We start from the raw sequence: 16,816 nt of genomic DNA, 5'->3' as shown, positions 1-16,816 counted from the left end.
AAACATATCCATTAATTTAATACCATTTCTGTTTAGTGTGCCATTAAAGAAGGTCTGAGAAGACAAACAGGGTGATATTGAAAGAACCATACAAAGTAAAATATGGATGCGTATATGGACGCATTATATGATATCCGAATTGCAAGTGCAATTGTTGCAGTATTGGTATCGATTTTACTGTATTGGTAAGGCTTATTGTTTTGACAGTTTATATTAGTTAAATTTATTTATAAAGTTATGTTACTTGGTGTATAATACACAGCAAAATAAGACAGGTTAGAGTCAGAATCAAGAACGAAATTATTTTTATTAAATAAACAAATATTTTTTATAGAAAATAAAGTGTGATTTCTTTAAACTTTTATTTTATACAAAATTTTATTATTATTAAAAAAACAACAACATTCATTTATTTATAAAGTTACTTGGTGTATAATACACAGCAAAATAAAACAGGTTAGAATCAGAATTAATAGAGAAAAATTTTTTATCGCCCCATTTCAGTTGAAGTTTAATAAAATAGATTTTATGGTTAGAAAATAATATGTTATTTTTTTTAGCTTTTATTTTATACAAATTTTTTATTATTACTAAAAAAACATTCAAATAAAGAAAAAATATTTTTTTAAATATAAATTATTATTTTGAAGTAGCTATGAAAATGGAGGTCATTTAAAACTTTTAATTCCATTCAATAAAATTAAACCCAAATATTGAGATTTTCATTCAGGGTAAGGCATTTTATATGGGCTTCACAACTTACCTGTAGGGTCCTTTTATCACTAATATTGTTCAGTTAAACAAGATGAAAAATAATTAAGTGTGGAGTATTAAATTTTGATGATATATTTCACTAACATTCAAAAACAAAAATAGTAATATACTATGTAATCTTTTTTATTCATTTGATCATTAATTTAAGTGGAATCTCTAAAGATGAGTATACTTTACAATGGCAAGAGCCCCATTTTAGAAAACTTGAGAGCTGGAAAATATAGTATATTCCAAAATAAAATTTTTGGATGATTATCCTATGCAAATCTTACAAATTATAAGATCAGCAAATTCATTTGAAATCACGCATTCATTACTTCACAACAATTTCGATATAAGGAATTTGAAACATAAGGCTCCTCAAAAATTATTCGTTATTTGTCGATCACCTATGTGATTATGACTAATCATAATTAGGAAAGAATTCGCTCTAACGCTACAAGAACAGCAATAGAGATTAAGATAAATGAAACAGCCTGCGCCAATATGGAGCGCAAGAGACTAATATTGTGCGCTATGTTCCTGTTCAGTATTTTAGTAAACCTTAACAGAAGAAGATGCTGGCAGATGTTGATGAGAGCAAAGAAATACCAGTTTCTATTAAGACAAAAGAGTCGTCGTGACTCAGGGGATAGAGTGTCCGCCTTCCAATGAAATGAACCGGGTTCGAATCCCAGCGATGACTAGATACGAATTCCGCAGCCGTCTCTTTCCGACCACAGTGGTGACGTAAAAATATCCTCAAGGGCAGACGGATCATAGGTTAGAGTCCCCTTGCCTGTCAGGTTAAAGCCTTGCCTTGCCTGTCGTGATTTTCCTCTCCATGTAACGCAAATGCCGGTTAGTTCCATCAAAAAGTTTTCCACGAAGTCAAATTTCTCCTAATATTTTTTCAAGGAGCTCCATTGTCTTCCGAATTGGGTTTGAAATTACAAGGCTAAGGAGGTGAACAGAAGTAGTTGTAAGCCAACGAAAATTGGGTCGGCTGTTAAACGACGGCTACAAAATAAAATAAAATTAAGACAAAAGAAGGACAATGTAGTGGACATGGCCGGACCACATGATGTGGCTCATCAGGGGCCAAGTGGAAAAATAAACAAACCAATAAAAAAAAACACATTTCCGAATAAAGTTTTTAAAAATTCACAAAATAATAAAATTACAATCATAGAATCGCAACATCAATAATAATAATAATAATAGAAATAATAATAATATAGTTATTCATAATTTAATACTTTAATTTTGAAATTTAATTTTTACACCCTCTCCCAAACAATAAAAAAAAAGATTTGTTATTGAAATTTTTAAAAATTGTGTGTGTATATTTGATAACAAGAAGGTTTAATTTTTGCTAGAATCATGTTTTAGGCCACATTCAGGATACAAATTAGGTGACAAAGTCACTTTATCCGAAGTTGTGATTTCGTACGACAGAAAACAATTGTGTTTTTTTAAAAAAAAGTTCCCTTGCTATTTGAAAAGAACTTTGACATACCTTGTTAAAATAGATCTGTGCAGATGTGTTCTGCAATACGTTCAGAGCAATGCGTTGTAATTTAAAAGAGGCATCTAAAAAATTCTGAAAAAAGTCCCTCTGCTATACGGTATGTGCTCATAAATACCAAGTTATTAGTTTTTCAATTATTAGTTTTTCCATTACCATTACCAGTTATTAGTTTTTCCATTACCATTATCAAGAGAAAAATATTTTAGTATTATAAAAATTAAACAAGAAAAATATTTTACTTCCAGGAATATTAAACTCAGTTATAATTTTTTGATATCTTTTATCAGTCTATCTAAAAATTTCGTAAATTTATGAGAAGTCTTGTTAAGTCTTCATTTGAACTTATGAAATTATCATTTTATGTTCGCATCGTTACAAAATGTGAATTAAGTTTTCTTCAATGTGCGCCTAAAAAATGCTTAACTTTATTAGGATATTTGGTAATTTATCAAATACAATATTTCAATAAAACAGGTTCAACAGTTTACAGTGAAACCTCCAGGAAAGACCACCTCTGTGTAGCGACTACCACGACCACTTTTGGGAGGCACGGAATTTTATCCACAGACTCTTATGAAGAAAACCTTTAAGGGAGACCATCAAAACCTCTTCCAGTGACTGGGAAAGACACTACACCAAAAGTGGAAAAGGTCAAATAAGGAAATACGAAAAAATATTGAAACAAAAAAATATTAATAAAACAAATAAGTAGACTAAAATGTATTCAAAATATTTGTGTGAGGTTCTTATTTAGAGAACTCCTCTTGATTATCTCTAACAGAGATCTACAACCTCATGTTGCACTCAGAATGCACTAAAGACGATGCTATCAATGATTCATTTTTAGAGTTGAAAGTTTAATTAGAAAAAAAAAGTTATTTTAGAAAAAAAACTAAGCATCTCATACAAGCAAACCTCTTTTCCTTAATCATAAATCGTTAAAATAAAATTTCGTTAAAAATAAATACTTGTAGGAAGTGCGTAAAAAATCTCTCGAATTAAAACCCATTACATGTTTGTTAAAATATAAAAGTAATGCATGTAAACACGTGCAAAACATGTAATTATTAAAACACTACAGTGCGTCTAATTATTTGGTCTAATTATTATAATGTACTAATACAATACCTGATATAATAATTATTTAAATAATATATCGTCTAATTTATCCAATTTATATTATATATGGTCCAATTTAATAATTTTATACAAGAACGTAAACAAGTGCAAACCGGTTTCAGTCGCGTAAAAATCATAAAGCTGTATACTATCAACTGATAATTAAGATTTTAGATTGAGTTTTATAGTGGAACAGAGAACGGTTGCTCTCGTGAGATTCCACTGTATTTTCTACCTTTGTGTTTCATGTTGGTTTAATAAAGCATGTTTCATTGTGCTTTAGGTACTCTACTAGGAACCATGATTATTGGAAGAAAAGGGGAATCCCCTATGTTAAGCCTTATCCATTTGTCGGATCTCATCCCGCATTAGTGAGGAAAAAGGTGAGTTGACTGTGGGACAATTTTAGTGACAGCATATCAGAATCATATTAATTTCAACAAACAAGCGTTAATAATTTTAAAAAAAATATTTTTGCCAATGTATTTCAACCAATGTATTTAAATTTGGTTGAAAAAAAATTATATAATTTAACACGATGCAAAGATTTGCATACCTCATTGTATTAAAAAAAAATATTGATGAACTGTAAAAAAAAAAATCTTATTGTAAATGTCTTTTTTAATGAAAATACCATAGTAAAAATGAGTTTTATAATTATGAGGATAAAGTTTTTGGGAACAATGATAAAAGCCAAATATCATTGGCATAAAACTTTAGACCGCTTTTCTAGTTATATTGGGAAATATTGAGTTAAAATATAGTGTAAATTGAAAACTTATGCGTATTCATTATAAATATATCTATAAATATAACTAATAATATTATTAATACTAATTATTAATAAAAACTCATTCGTTCAGAGAAAGTATGTACGATATTTGATGTCATATATTGGTGGACAAAATTAAGAGATGGAAGACATTTTCCCAAATATCTCAAAAAATACTGAATATAAATAAATGAAATTTGGTATGGATGTAGCTTATTCCATGATAATAAAGTATGCAAAACAAAAATGAAAGTGCCATTCACTGGCAAGACCTATTGCCCATAAATCTAATGTAGTCTGAACTTAAGGATAAAAGATGAGAATAAAAGTGAGGCTTGTACAGTGTGTGTTACCTCTAGTATGGTGTATGGTCACCCCTGACAGACAGACAGCATGCACAACGAGTATGCATGCTGTTAATAAGGGAGTTAAGGAGGACTTGTGGAAAACCTTCCCGTTCTTCCATCAGAGCAATTTTTAACTCCAGAATGGTTCTGGGGGGGAGGTTGGCGCATCGCAATACCTCTCCCAAGAGCATCCCAAGCATGCTCAATAGGATTCAGGTCAGGGAATTTGGCTGGCCAATCCATTTGTTGAATATCCTCGCTTTCCAGATACTCATCAACCATGAGAGCCCTATGTGATCGCGCATTGTCGTCCATAAAAATAAACTTAGGGCCAACAGCGCCCCTGAAAAGACGCACAAAGGGCTCTAGGACCTCCTGCCGGTACCTCTGGGCATTCACGGAACCATTGTCAAACACATGGAGCGCTGTGCGGGTATCTTCCATGATCCCTGCCCAAACCATGAGTCCTCCACCAGCATAATGGTTCCTTTCGATAATATTGCTGGGATGGTATCGGGTTCCAGGTTCCCTCCATGTCAATAACCAACCAGAATCAGGTTGTGGATTGAATCTGGACTCATCGGTGAAGAGAACATTAGCCCATTGAAGCTGTGTCCAATTCCGATGTTGTCTTAATTTTGTCCACCAGTGTATTTCGTAACTTAATTAATGGCAGGTGAGTTGCGGCAGATCGCTTCCTTCGAATCACAATGATTGCGCCTTGCATAAGAAAAACCAATCATTAGACTGAAAATAGTTCAGGATAAATTTGCATTCAGAATAAAGGTGAATTTTAAAATATGACAACTAGATTGTTGTAACGTTTTATGATTAGCAAAATTTTGATTTAACAGTTATTTCGATTTAACAGTTATTATAAAATAGTCATTGCTATCAAATTAGAAAAATATTAATTTTTCTTAAATTCAAGCATTTAAATGTTTATTTAATAAAGGGAACAAAATATCCTTTTTTTTTGGTTTATAGAATTGGGAAGACGTAGAATTGGAGAGGCGTCAAAAATATGGTGATTTATATGGGTAAGTAATAAAATATTTTATAATTACACTACCTCTCATGAGTTTCAATAGACCTATTGTTTCTTTAGTTTCCGAAGAACTCATAATGCTTGCGTGAATATGTAATCTTCAATTAAAGCAAAGAGACGTACTTCATTACATAATACTTCATTCATCGTACATTCATTTAGCCAAAATAGTAGATCCAATGTATTATTCAAACTCTATCGAATCACTTCCCCTAGATAATTAAGTTCGTAAGATTTATTCCCCGATGCACTTGTCTAAATGATTTAAAAACCTTCATGGATATTTTGAGTTATATGATCCAGCGTTCAACGTACTGGAAAAGTATTTTTAACGATTTTTAAGTGGGTCGGGATAGCCTGGTCGGTAGGGCGCTGGGCCCTTGTCCGAGAGTTCGTGGGTTCGAATCCTGCAGGCCGAAGACTATCCGTGTAGAAAAGTGACTGATGCACGTTAAATCTGTCGACTCGCAAAAGTCCTCCATGTTCCCATAACAAATCAATACCTCTGGGGGTACTGGATTGGAGATCGATCGTTCTCTAATTCAGGTCAAAATTACGATCTATGGATGAATGAATGGATGGGTTCGCCCTATAAACGGGTGCGACGTATGGTGTGGCAGAAGTCGAATGCTTGGCCATAGATGGCGCCATTGTAAAACAAGAAACGCACATTCTGCCTTAAATTTGATCGGTTTCACCAAGCAGGCTTGCTAGTATGGCAAGTAGCATTAGAAACAACAATAACAACAACCATTATTAAGACCAGTTTTTGATAAAGAAATGAACAGTAGTTACGTGAGTATTGCATTGAAGTATCATATTTTACATACTTTTGATGGGAAAAAAGAGGTCAACCCTAGCCATAAAACTCTCAATTTTAGCGATTTAACAATGTTTTGTTCATTTTGAGAATCATGTCGTCACGAAATCACGCTCCTTAAGAAAAAACGCGAATTCTCAAATATATGAACTCAAGTCGGATCATCATCACAATGTATCGTGGGAATTGTTAACTAGAATGAAGAATAGACTATCGAAAATAAAGAGCCCAAACAAGCAGCCCGGACTGTAAGATAGTCAAAGAGTTGACCTCGTACCACTGTGCTTCCCAAACTGTGGTACGCTTACCCCCGAGGGGTACGGGAACAGTGTAGCGGGGGTACGCGTTCATATGCGAAATATCTTGCAACAAACGAAAATTTCAATTTTTTTTTAAAACAAAGCTAGCCACGAAAATTTACGATTACGTATTTTTCTATTGGCTATTTCTGGCAAAGTTTTAATAATTAGTGGTGTCAATAGCCAGTTGTGATTTTTAACTTTTGTGCAATTTTTTTATAGTAAAGGTTTGCAATAAATTCTACTTATTTTGATTATTTCTATAAAATAAATTTTTTATCCTGTTATCACAGCAAAAACAATATCATCCTTCTCACTGATTCAAATAAACTTATTAACACAGCTTTGTACCAAGAAAGAAAAATAAATATAGTTTAAAAAAATACCTTCATTTTTCTATTAGTGGTGCACAGCGTTACGAAAAATTTAGAAAGGGTACACAAAAGTCATAAGTTAGAGAAATACTGTCGTACCAGGAAGATTCCGAGTTCGAATCGCGCTTCGTGCATGTGTTTCTATTCTATCTTTCTTTCACGTCTCTTTTGGGCAACATTGAGCCGAAGTACAGTTTTCACAATAAAGTGATTTTTTTCAAAAGTTAGATATAGGCTCTACTTTTTTTCTGAAAAAAAAAGAAAAAAGAATTACTTAATATTTCTTTAGTCTTGACGAAATTCGTTTCTTCGAAGAAATGACAATAGTTATTTCATCACTTTGACGAAGTTTTTGCCCGGAGTATATACCAGGAAACTGTTTTGTCTAAAAAGAAGAAAGTTTCGTAAAATTTGAGCATCCATTTGTTACAGTGTGTATTAAAAATAATGTGTTATAGAGTATATTTAATAATCGACAAAAGGCGAAAACTAATAATTTAATTATATTGTAGTTTCTCTTAATTAAAGAAACCAAATATACAAACATTTTTTCCATTAATTTAATCAAAATAGCAATTTAATATACTGTAAAAAGCTTTTCATTAGATTATAATACGTTTTTGGATTTCATAAAATTTGAAACTAGTACATTATGTACATTACTAGTACGAAACTAGTATGATCCATAAACAAAAACTAAAAGCACTGAAAATAATGGTTAATAGCAACGCTTTAATACAGAATTTGAAGTTTTTGATTGAATTCTATTTAAAGTTAATTGGAAAACTTTTTGTGATTCAAAGCGCATTCTTTTAAGAAAATATAGGTTTTTACTTTAAGAAATATAAGTAGGTAAATGAAAACCAGGATTTAAGATCTCGAAAGGAAATATTTGAGGTGCAATTAATAAGTTATATTCGAAATTACATTATTATCTATATTTGAAGAATTTGATTAGATTATTCATCGTTAGTCGTGATTAGCAATATAAACGTCATATGAAATATTACTATGATAAACTTTTTGTTTTGAAAAATAGATTTCATTGTTTTCTTTATCATTTGCCTTGAAAATGTGAAATTTTTTTGAAACTTTCAGTGACTACTTGCTACAAGAGATAACAGCATAAGCATTACTTTTAATTTTTTTCACACAAACGATGTCATTTTTTCCAAAAAATTACTATTTGTTTTAATATGTTTATTTTTTTTATATCCTGGTTAAAGAAACAACAATCAAAATGAATTGTTAAGTAGCTGAAATTTTCAAAATGCTCAGTTTAAATTTTATTCATGTTTTGAATTGGTTGTTTGCAATACTGATGAAAAAAGAATATTTGTTAAAGTTCGATTATGTATTGTTTGCAATCAAAATTTCATGCTCCAAGTAATTATAATAGTAATAAACTGTAATAAACCAAGTAATAAACTCAAAAATAAACAAATATCACGTTCATCTAAAAAAACACAAAACAATTGAAATAACATATTAATGCGTTCTTTAATTTTATTACAACAAGCATAGTAGTTTTAAAGAAAAAAAAAGTTAAAAAAAATTTTTTTTTTTTTTGGAGATCAAATTGCCTTTGTTTATCAAACAAAGCATTTCGACAAAATCAATCAATTGCCAGCCTGGTCAGTTTTAGAGGAAAAAAATGATTAACGAAGAAGATTTTGTTTGAATATCGAGTTACCTTTGTTTATCAGCATAAACATTTTGACAAAATGAATTCATTACAAGCCTGACCACCACACGGGCTACTCTCTTCATAGGAATACAATGCAGATCATACTGTAATACAATGCTATAAAAGGAATATAATGCAGGCCTCATAGAAATACAATACTAACACATGTGACTCATTGCACATGTATGAAGACAAACAGTCAAAAACCTGTCCTTTTATGGTGTAAAGAACATTTAAGACTTAAGTAGAGATTTTTCTTTCAGCTGTTTGTTATATTTGTCTTTAAAATAAGTGTATAAGAAAGATTTTTTTCTTTAATTTTTTAGTTATTATGAGGCAAGTAAGCCAGTTCTTATGGTTTCAAGACCGGAACTTTTAAGAGACATTTTAGTGAAAGATTTTCAGTATTTCTCTTCACGACGAGTAAGTATGATCTTCTCTTTTCAGTGACAAGTGTATATGTTTGCAGTGTTGGAACTAATAAAGCATAATTTTATTCCCTTCGGTTTTAAAATATTCTGGGAGTGGTTAATCAATCCTCTTCACATTCTTGTTTTGCTTAGTTCAGGCGCAATATCGAGAATTCATTATTTCGGAATACATTTTGCTTTTAACGCTTTTAATGATATTTGCCGATTAGTGAGGCGTTTTTTCTCCTTCTAAATATTGCATAAATTTTCTGATCATTATGCTTTTTTCTTTACTCCTTATTTTATTTATTCACATTCAATTAAAAAAATTAATTAACTTTTAATTATTTCAAAAGTATAATTATGAAGACAGCATTGTTATAAAATGTATAATGTAAATGTGGAGTTCATTGGCAGTTCAAATTCGATACATTATATTTAAACGAAGTTCAGCAATGGAAACTCAAGAGCAAATTTTTTTTTTTACTTTTCAAATTGAAAAAAAGGGACTGCAAGCATATAAAACGTTATTTTGAATTATAAGTTTGGATATGCACATACAAAACATCGAGATCCCGGCACTGCTCCATATGTAGAGTTAAGAAATTTGGAAAGTTAAGAAACTTAAAAGTAGATGTAATGCAAAAGTCCAGATACTTGTACATCTTAGTTTAAACGTAAGCTTAACTAAACTATACACTTTTAACGTTAGTTAAATCGTAAAATGTCTGAATGTATAGACAGAACAAAACCCTTCTCTCATCGTAAGACTCAATTTGATCAAATACTCATTTTTTGTACCAGAAGTAGCCACCCTTTGTTTGAGTGACCTGCAAGAAGGCAAGTGGATTGTAAAAACCATCTTAAGCACGATATGATTTAATTCTAATAAATGAGCTTTATTTTTGATTAAGTGTTTTTTCCAAATTTCGAGATACTTAAAATTCTTACATGATTATTATTTTATATTTAATTTTCAGGTATTTGATTCAGGTGATCCAATTCTCGACAAGATGTTATCCGTAATAAATGGCGACGACTGGAAGAGAATTCGAACCATTGTATCACCCACTTTCTCGACTGGTAAAATCAAAAGAGTGAGTACATTGCAAAAAAATTCCAGATAAAACTACCGCTAAAAGTACTGGAACTTTCAGTTTAGCATCCATAAAACTAATTTTACCGTAGAATTCCTTTTTATCGTAAAATTTTAAACCGTAATTTTTACAATAACATATATTTAATTCAGTGATTCGATGATTTTATATTAAATATTACTTTCTATATATAAGTGCTTACTGGCACTTTTAGTTTAGCATCCATAAAACTAATTTTACCGTAGAATTCCTTTTTATCGTAAAATTTTAAGCCGTAACTTTTACAATAACATATATTTAATTCAGTGATTCGGTAATTTTATATTAAATATTACTCTCTATATATAAGTGCTACAGTATGTCTTTTTTATGCTCCGTAAAAATTTACTGTAAAATATAACGATACTTAAAGTGACAGTACATTAGATCCGTACATTACATTGCAGTACAGTACATTACAGTACAGTACATCCGTACAGTACATTAGATTTATAGAGTAGAAAACATCAAATACATTTGATTTATTTAATGACTGAATAATAATTTGAATAGTAATACTTTAAATAATAAATTCGGATAATTATTAAATTTATAAATCCTGATTGATTTGTAATACATTTTTGTGCACGATAACAGCGTTTTATTAACAACGGTAACAGCGTACAGAAACTATAGTTAGAAACTTATAACTGAGTATACTTTTTAGGAGAATAAGGTGCATTTTGTTGCTGCAAAGGGCATCTTCTTCAAACACAAAACAATGGAAATTATTTAATTCCCTTGTTATTTTGCTTGAAAAAAATTCTCTCACGGTAATCTAAAATGTTTTATTAAATAAGATCTTAAAGAATTATTATTTTATTTGAGTTTTAATAAATCTTGTTCATGAAATATTTTTGAAAAAGTCGGTAAAAGAAAAAATAAATCTAAGAACAGTTGCAAATGTTTCAGATGGGGTAAATGCATGTACTAAAAAACATTTTAATTTTATAACTACAAGTGATTAGTGTTTTTTTCATAAACACAAAAGTTCAATAACTTCTTTTTTACATTTTTCATATGTATAAAAAATAATTGTATATAAATTATTTTTGACTGAAAAAAATTTTTTTAGAAAGATTTTAGGGATAAAAAATTAAAATTACGAGTAAATAGTTTGTTATAAATGTGTTGATTTATTTTGCTTTTTAGCAAATTTATTTGTTATTTTTATTTTATGAGATTATTATGCATTTTTCACCGGTCTTGCAATATGTAATTAGACGATATTTCCGCAAGTACAGTCCAACGTAGATAGCTTAAACTTTTTTTTCTTTCTGTTTATTAATGTCTTTTTACTTGGCAGGTAATGAGTATATTTCAAGATTGTGCTAAAACACTTCTTCAGAACTTTAAGATGGAATCTGCAAAAGGAAAACCTGTTGATGTATTAAAGTAAGTTCATCGTTTTAGTTTTAAAATTTTACATACCTATTTAGCATGTTTCAATTAGCTTATTTAAGGTTTCTTTTTTTTTTCTAGAAAAAAATTACTTTAAATCTGTTAATGTGATGGAAGTTAATCATGCGTTAATTTCATATCATTGTTTTCAGTTGTATCAGTTACAGTTTTATGCTTTTTATTTTATCTGCTTTTGGGGCGGGATTTTATTCTGAGTCAAATATCTAAAATTCCAGATCAAATTGTTGCGAAATGCTTATCATAAGTTTGATAACTCAAATATATCGATTTTTACCAAGTGCAGTTTTAAACTTTTAAATTATTGATTTTAAATAAAAGTTGAGTTTGTGGGGTATAATGCAGATTTTAGATTTTAATTTTTGAGAAATTTATATTAATTGTCTGCTATCTTCAATGACCCGTTTCTCAATGAAATCTCGAATTTCATGATTAACTGTTATCATTGACTTTGTGACATAAAATGCTGGTTTTCTAATCAATACTTCTGAAATGGTTTCCCCCCCCCTCCTTCAAAAAAAGTAGTCGTAGCAAATAATTTGAAAAAGCAATTTCTAAAGTAGAAATAAATGCTTACACTATAAAACATTTACATAAGCTGGCTCATTTTTTTCGTAGTTTAGTTTATTATTTTATAGCAGTCAGGAATTTTGAAAAATTATGTCATCGCTTTATAAAAAACATTTCAGAGCGCAAGGAAGATTCAAGTCCTGTATTAAATCCTGCAAGCAGAAAATAAATCCTGTAAGCATATTCCTGAAGTTCAGCATTATTTAACGATCTGTATGCAGCAAGTGAATGAACCAATTTTTTTAGTGAAAAAAATGGGTCAAATATTTATCCCGAATAGTAGAGCTTGAATTATTAGTGTCGAACAAAAGTAAGTTATGGTAGGCATGGTAGTAAATTATTATCATATAGCAAAATATTAGTATAGTACGTTAGTATGAAGTAGTGAATTTTATGGTTTGATTGTATAATATTCTTATAGTTCTAATCACAGGGTCTAGTAGTAAATAGTATCGTTTAATTGTAAAAAAAAACATATTAGTAATTAACAAATGAAAGCGAAAATGTGTTTGCTCTCTTTATAGCTTTTCATTAGTTGCTCAATCAGTTTTTTTCTACATAGGCTTTGCTAATTGTTTTTAAAATTATCAATGACGTCCAATATTTAGGATCAAATTTCAATTGTACCTTGTTAGAATTATTTCTTTTTTTTTTTTTTATCAAGAATTAGTAATGTAAAATATAAAATCAACTTGCAGAATACTTTTTTCTGATTCATGCTAATAATATGTTTTTTTCTAGAGTTTTGAATTTAACGTTGCTAATACACCATGTTACTGAGTAATGAACTTTGACTAAACAATGTGCTTACAGCTTAAACGTGAATCAATAATACAGTAGAAATTTAGCATTGTTCATGCAATAAGTGATGGACACTGACTTTCACAATTCCTATTGTGTGAGCGTAGTTCATTACACATTAGAAATTTAAGGTTGCATCGTGATAGTAAGTAATGAACTCTGACTAAACAGTGTATTTACTGCGGGATTCATTTATATATTAGAAATTTAACATTGCTTATGCACAGTTGTTGTAAGTGATGGACACTGACTTTCACGCTACCTATTGTATGAGCACATTTCACTGTATTTAAGAAATTTACTATTGCTAATGCCCCATGATCTTAAGAAATGAATGCTGATTTTTAAAACAAGTTTATTCACTATATGTTTACGTAACTATTATTCATAATTGCATGAAAAATTCAACGTTAAAATTCACATTAAACAGTTTATTTCTTTGTTGACTTGTCAATATTATTGATCAATTAGGTAACGTACTTATTTTTTAAGTAACAGCAGCAAACAATTTTTCATTGCTTTAAAAATCTATTGCTAATAAGCTAGGTTTCTGTTAGTCAAGTTTTCTATCTTCCCTGTTTTTGTTTCATACTTTTACTAACTGCGCGTATAATCTGAGGTGTTGTCAAAATAAGTTATTGATTTCGTTATATATTTTTTCTTTTAATAAAAAAAAGGGATAGTGAAAGGCATAAACCATCTTACTTGATTACAATTAGAAATTGAAATTATATGGGATAAAAGTTTTGGCTTTATTATAACCTTTTCATTACATTGTAAACTTCACGTAATAAAAACATTCCCCAAAAAGCTGGTATATAAAAATTTCAAGTTTTTGTGTTTTGCTTAAATTCAGTCACGCCCATTTATTGGATTATATCCAGAAACTTGATTAAGAGTTTAGATATTATGAAACATTTAGATTTGTATTTTTAGACGTTCTCATTAATATGTAACCGTATACTTTGTAATTTTAGATATTTTGGAGCTTTCACCATGGACGTCATTGCAAGTTCTGCATTTTCGACAAAAATAGATTCTCACAATGATCCAGAAAATCGATTTGTTAAAAATGCCCAAGGGGCTTTTTCTCAAGGCATGAGTCTTAGATTTTTACTTTTCTGTAAGTATAATTGTTTCGTTAGCAAAATTTCAATTTGTAAAAAATAAAAAAATGAATAAATCACAATGTTATTTTGAAATCATAGCGCATTTAAAAAAAAATTTAAAACTTTGTTTTCTCTTCTTTATAATTGATAATCAATATCAATATTGATAATTAATATTTTTGTTAATCGAATTTAATTATTTTTATTTCATATTTTATTATTTAGAATAAATTTATATTATTTAGGATATTTTATTTGCATTAGGATTTTAGAAAACAAAATTTCGAAATAGTTGGAGAAAATGTGGAGGAACTTTGACGCAAATGCAATGTAAAACGTTTTCTTCATTAAAGTCTTACTAAAATTTGGAAAATGGAACTAAGACTTATTGTTCTCTAATTATTTAGGAACGAGAATATCTTGTTGCTAAGCATTATCATGCTACTGTTGTCTTTCTTCTCACGTAGCTGTTTTAACTTGCTCCTCCGCGGTGTTCAGTGTAGGAATTAATGTCATAGGAAATTTTCTCTACTTTTTTATACATAAAATTAGACCATTTTTTAAATCTAAATAAAACAAAAATGTTACAACCAAACAAGCATTAAAAACTGATAGTTACAGTCGTATAAATTAGGAAATGTAGTGTTAGTTATTAGACCATATTTTAGTAAGTAAACAAATAAAGCTAGAAAGATTTAGACTTTGTTCTGGATTATTATGTAGATTATTCTAACGTAAATACTTTTATCAGTATTTTTTCGGCTTGCAGAAGATGGAAGTCACTGGCATAACTATCGAAGGGCTATCAGTGACAACGACGGGATATCAGTGACAAATCTTTTAATTTTCTATTAAAAAAGAAGAAAATAAATAAAAACCATAGAAGGATAGTAAAAAGTGAAATTCGAAACTGCAAACTAAAGAATTAAATAATAAAATTAACGAAGTTTATGGATTTCCAGTAATTATTACTAAGCAGTAATTATTACTAGTGGGTCTATAAATGAGTACCAAGCATGCTTGGGAACAAAACACTAGGGGTTTCGCGTTCGGCTGACCACCAAACTGGGACATTTGCTCTTGCACCCCAGAGCCCAAGGTCAAGAAAACTGAGAGGGGTACAGTAGGCCTTGGCCCTCTGTGGGCTGTCGCGCCACTGAGTTTAGTTTAGATGCGTGGCGTTGAACAAAACTACACGGAGGAAAAAATTCAGCTAAAATTACCTTTCTATATGGTAATGACATTTCTGTTATAAACAAAACGTAATCCTGGTAATAAAATCAATATATATGTTCTTTAAACCATTCATATAGTTCTTGTTATCACATTTTTTAGGTAAAAAATACAAAACTGTAAAATTAATTTACCCGAATAAATGGCCTTTAAACTATGCTCTAAGGTATCATGATAAAATGACAAAATATTATCACAGATAATAAAACCATATTTTATTATTAATTTCACGAAAATCATTGCCAAAGCCCTTCGGAAAAAATTATCGAACCTTTAGATGTTCCCTAGTGATCGGGATTGTGACGGAACAAAACAAAGAGCTAGGCAAAACTGAGAATTATGAAATCATAATATGCATTAGCATTTGAATTTGTATTAAATTTGACAACGAATTTTTCGAAATTTTAAATTTGACAAAGAATATTTAACTTTATCCGTCATTAAGTGGTAATTCCTCTAACATATCCCATTTTTGCTTATTTTCTCAAAATTACTTAACACAAACTACAGAATATCAAAATGTTAGGAATACAGAAAAAAAGCTCTGATAATTAAAATTGCAAGCTATACCACCGAGGAAATGCAGCAGAGTTGTTACCGTTGTAACTAGTAACCATTTTTCAAATTGTTTGGTACATCAGTTTAGAAATTATTAATAATGATTGTTTAAAGTGATAAATTCTCAAACATTAGTAATTTCAACCCATATAGGTGGCTATTATTAACAATCTCCGGTTATTAATTATAACCGAAAAATCACACTTGCGTCTTGCCCATATCCCTCGAGACATTTTTGCAAAATGTGGTACCTTGTGTGCACGCATGGAAATTCTACCGTCTTAAATAAACATTTGTGTAAAGAATAATGAACAAATGTATACAGATCAATGGTTCTTTTGCTTGAATGCAGGTATACCGAGCAATGACCTTAAAATATATCAATGTAGAGAATACCAGGTGTATTTCGGACAATGGCATTCAGTTCATTTCGATTTCATATAGGTCCCACACCTGAAGGCTCTGGCGGTTTCCTCTGTTTCTCTCAAACTGCAATGTTATGTTTTTTTAGATATAATTAGAGAAAGATCCGAAATGCTTGGTTTCGAAAAATTTACTCACAATTTGTCCTATTTATGGCTTTCTTTTAACCGCGGTTTTTGCTTCAGTTATTTTTGACAAGCGGATTTGTCATTTTTCGATTTTGTTTGCTCAACCTCAAAGGACGCGTCTTAATTAGAAATGAAATATTTGACTGACTGAGAACAAGGATGATGTAGGTAGAGTTATCAAATGATAATCTAAGTGCTAGCAGACAAGATAAAGTGCATTGAGTAATTTAATGAATAGGATCAGAACGAAAGAAACTTTATTAAATTTGAATATGGAAT

At 29.9% G+C, this 16,816-nt stretch overlaps 1 protein-coding gene across 1 annotated transcript in view; it reads left to right on the top strand.

Annotated features, from left to right (window-relative positions):
* The window catches only part of LOC139426240 (cytochrome P450 3A21), a 75,098-nt gene that overhangs the window by 43,859 nt on the left and 14,423 nt on the right, over nucleotides 1-16,816 (top strand). Inside the window, exons 2-8 of the mRNA XM_071184309.2 lie at nucleotides 37-185; nucleotides 3,687-3,786; nucleotides 5,510-5,562; nucleotides 9,077-9,173; nucleotides 10,141-10,257; nucleotides 11,603-11,691; nucleotides 14,064-14,209. Of these exons, the coding sequence (XP_071040410.2) occupies nucleotides 103-185; nucleotides 3,687-3,786; nucleotides 5,510-5,562; nucleotides 9,077-9,173; nucleotides 10,141-10,257; nucleotides 11,603-11,691; nucleotides 14,064-14,209 (685 nt within the window). The 5' untranslated portion in view covers nucleotides 37-102. The remainder of the gene's footprint in view (nucleotides 1-36; nucleotides 186-3,686; nucleotides 3,787-5,509; nucleotides 5,563-9,076; nucleotides 9,174-10,140; nucleotides 10,258-11,602; nucleotides 11,692-14,063; nucleotides 14,210-16,816) is intronic.

Source organism: Parasteatoda tepidariorum, chromosome 10, assembly GCF_982258835.1.
Source record: "Parasteatoda tepidariorum strain Cologne lab strain chromosome 10, Ptep-v5.0, whole genome shotgun sequence".
Lineage (NCBI taxonomy): Eukaryota > Metazoa > Arthropoda > Arachnida > Araneae > Theridiidae > Parasteatoda > Parasteatoda tepidariorum.
Note: the sequence above shows the minus strand (reverse complement) of the source record. Positions and strands in the feature narration are given on the sequence as shown.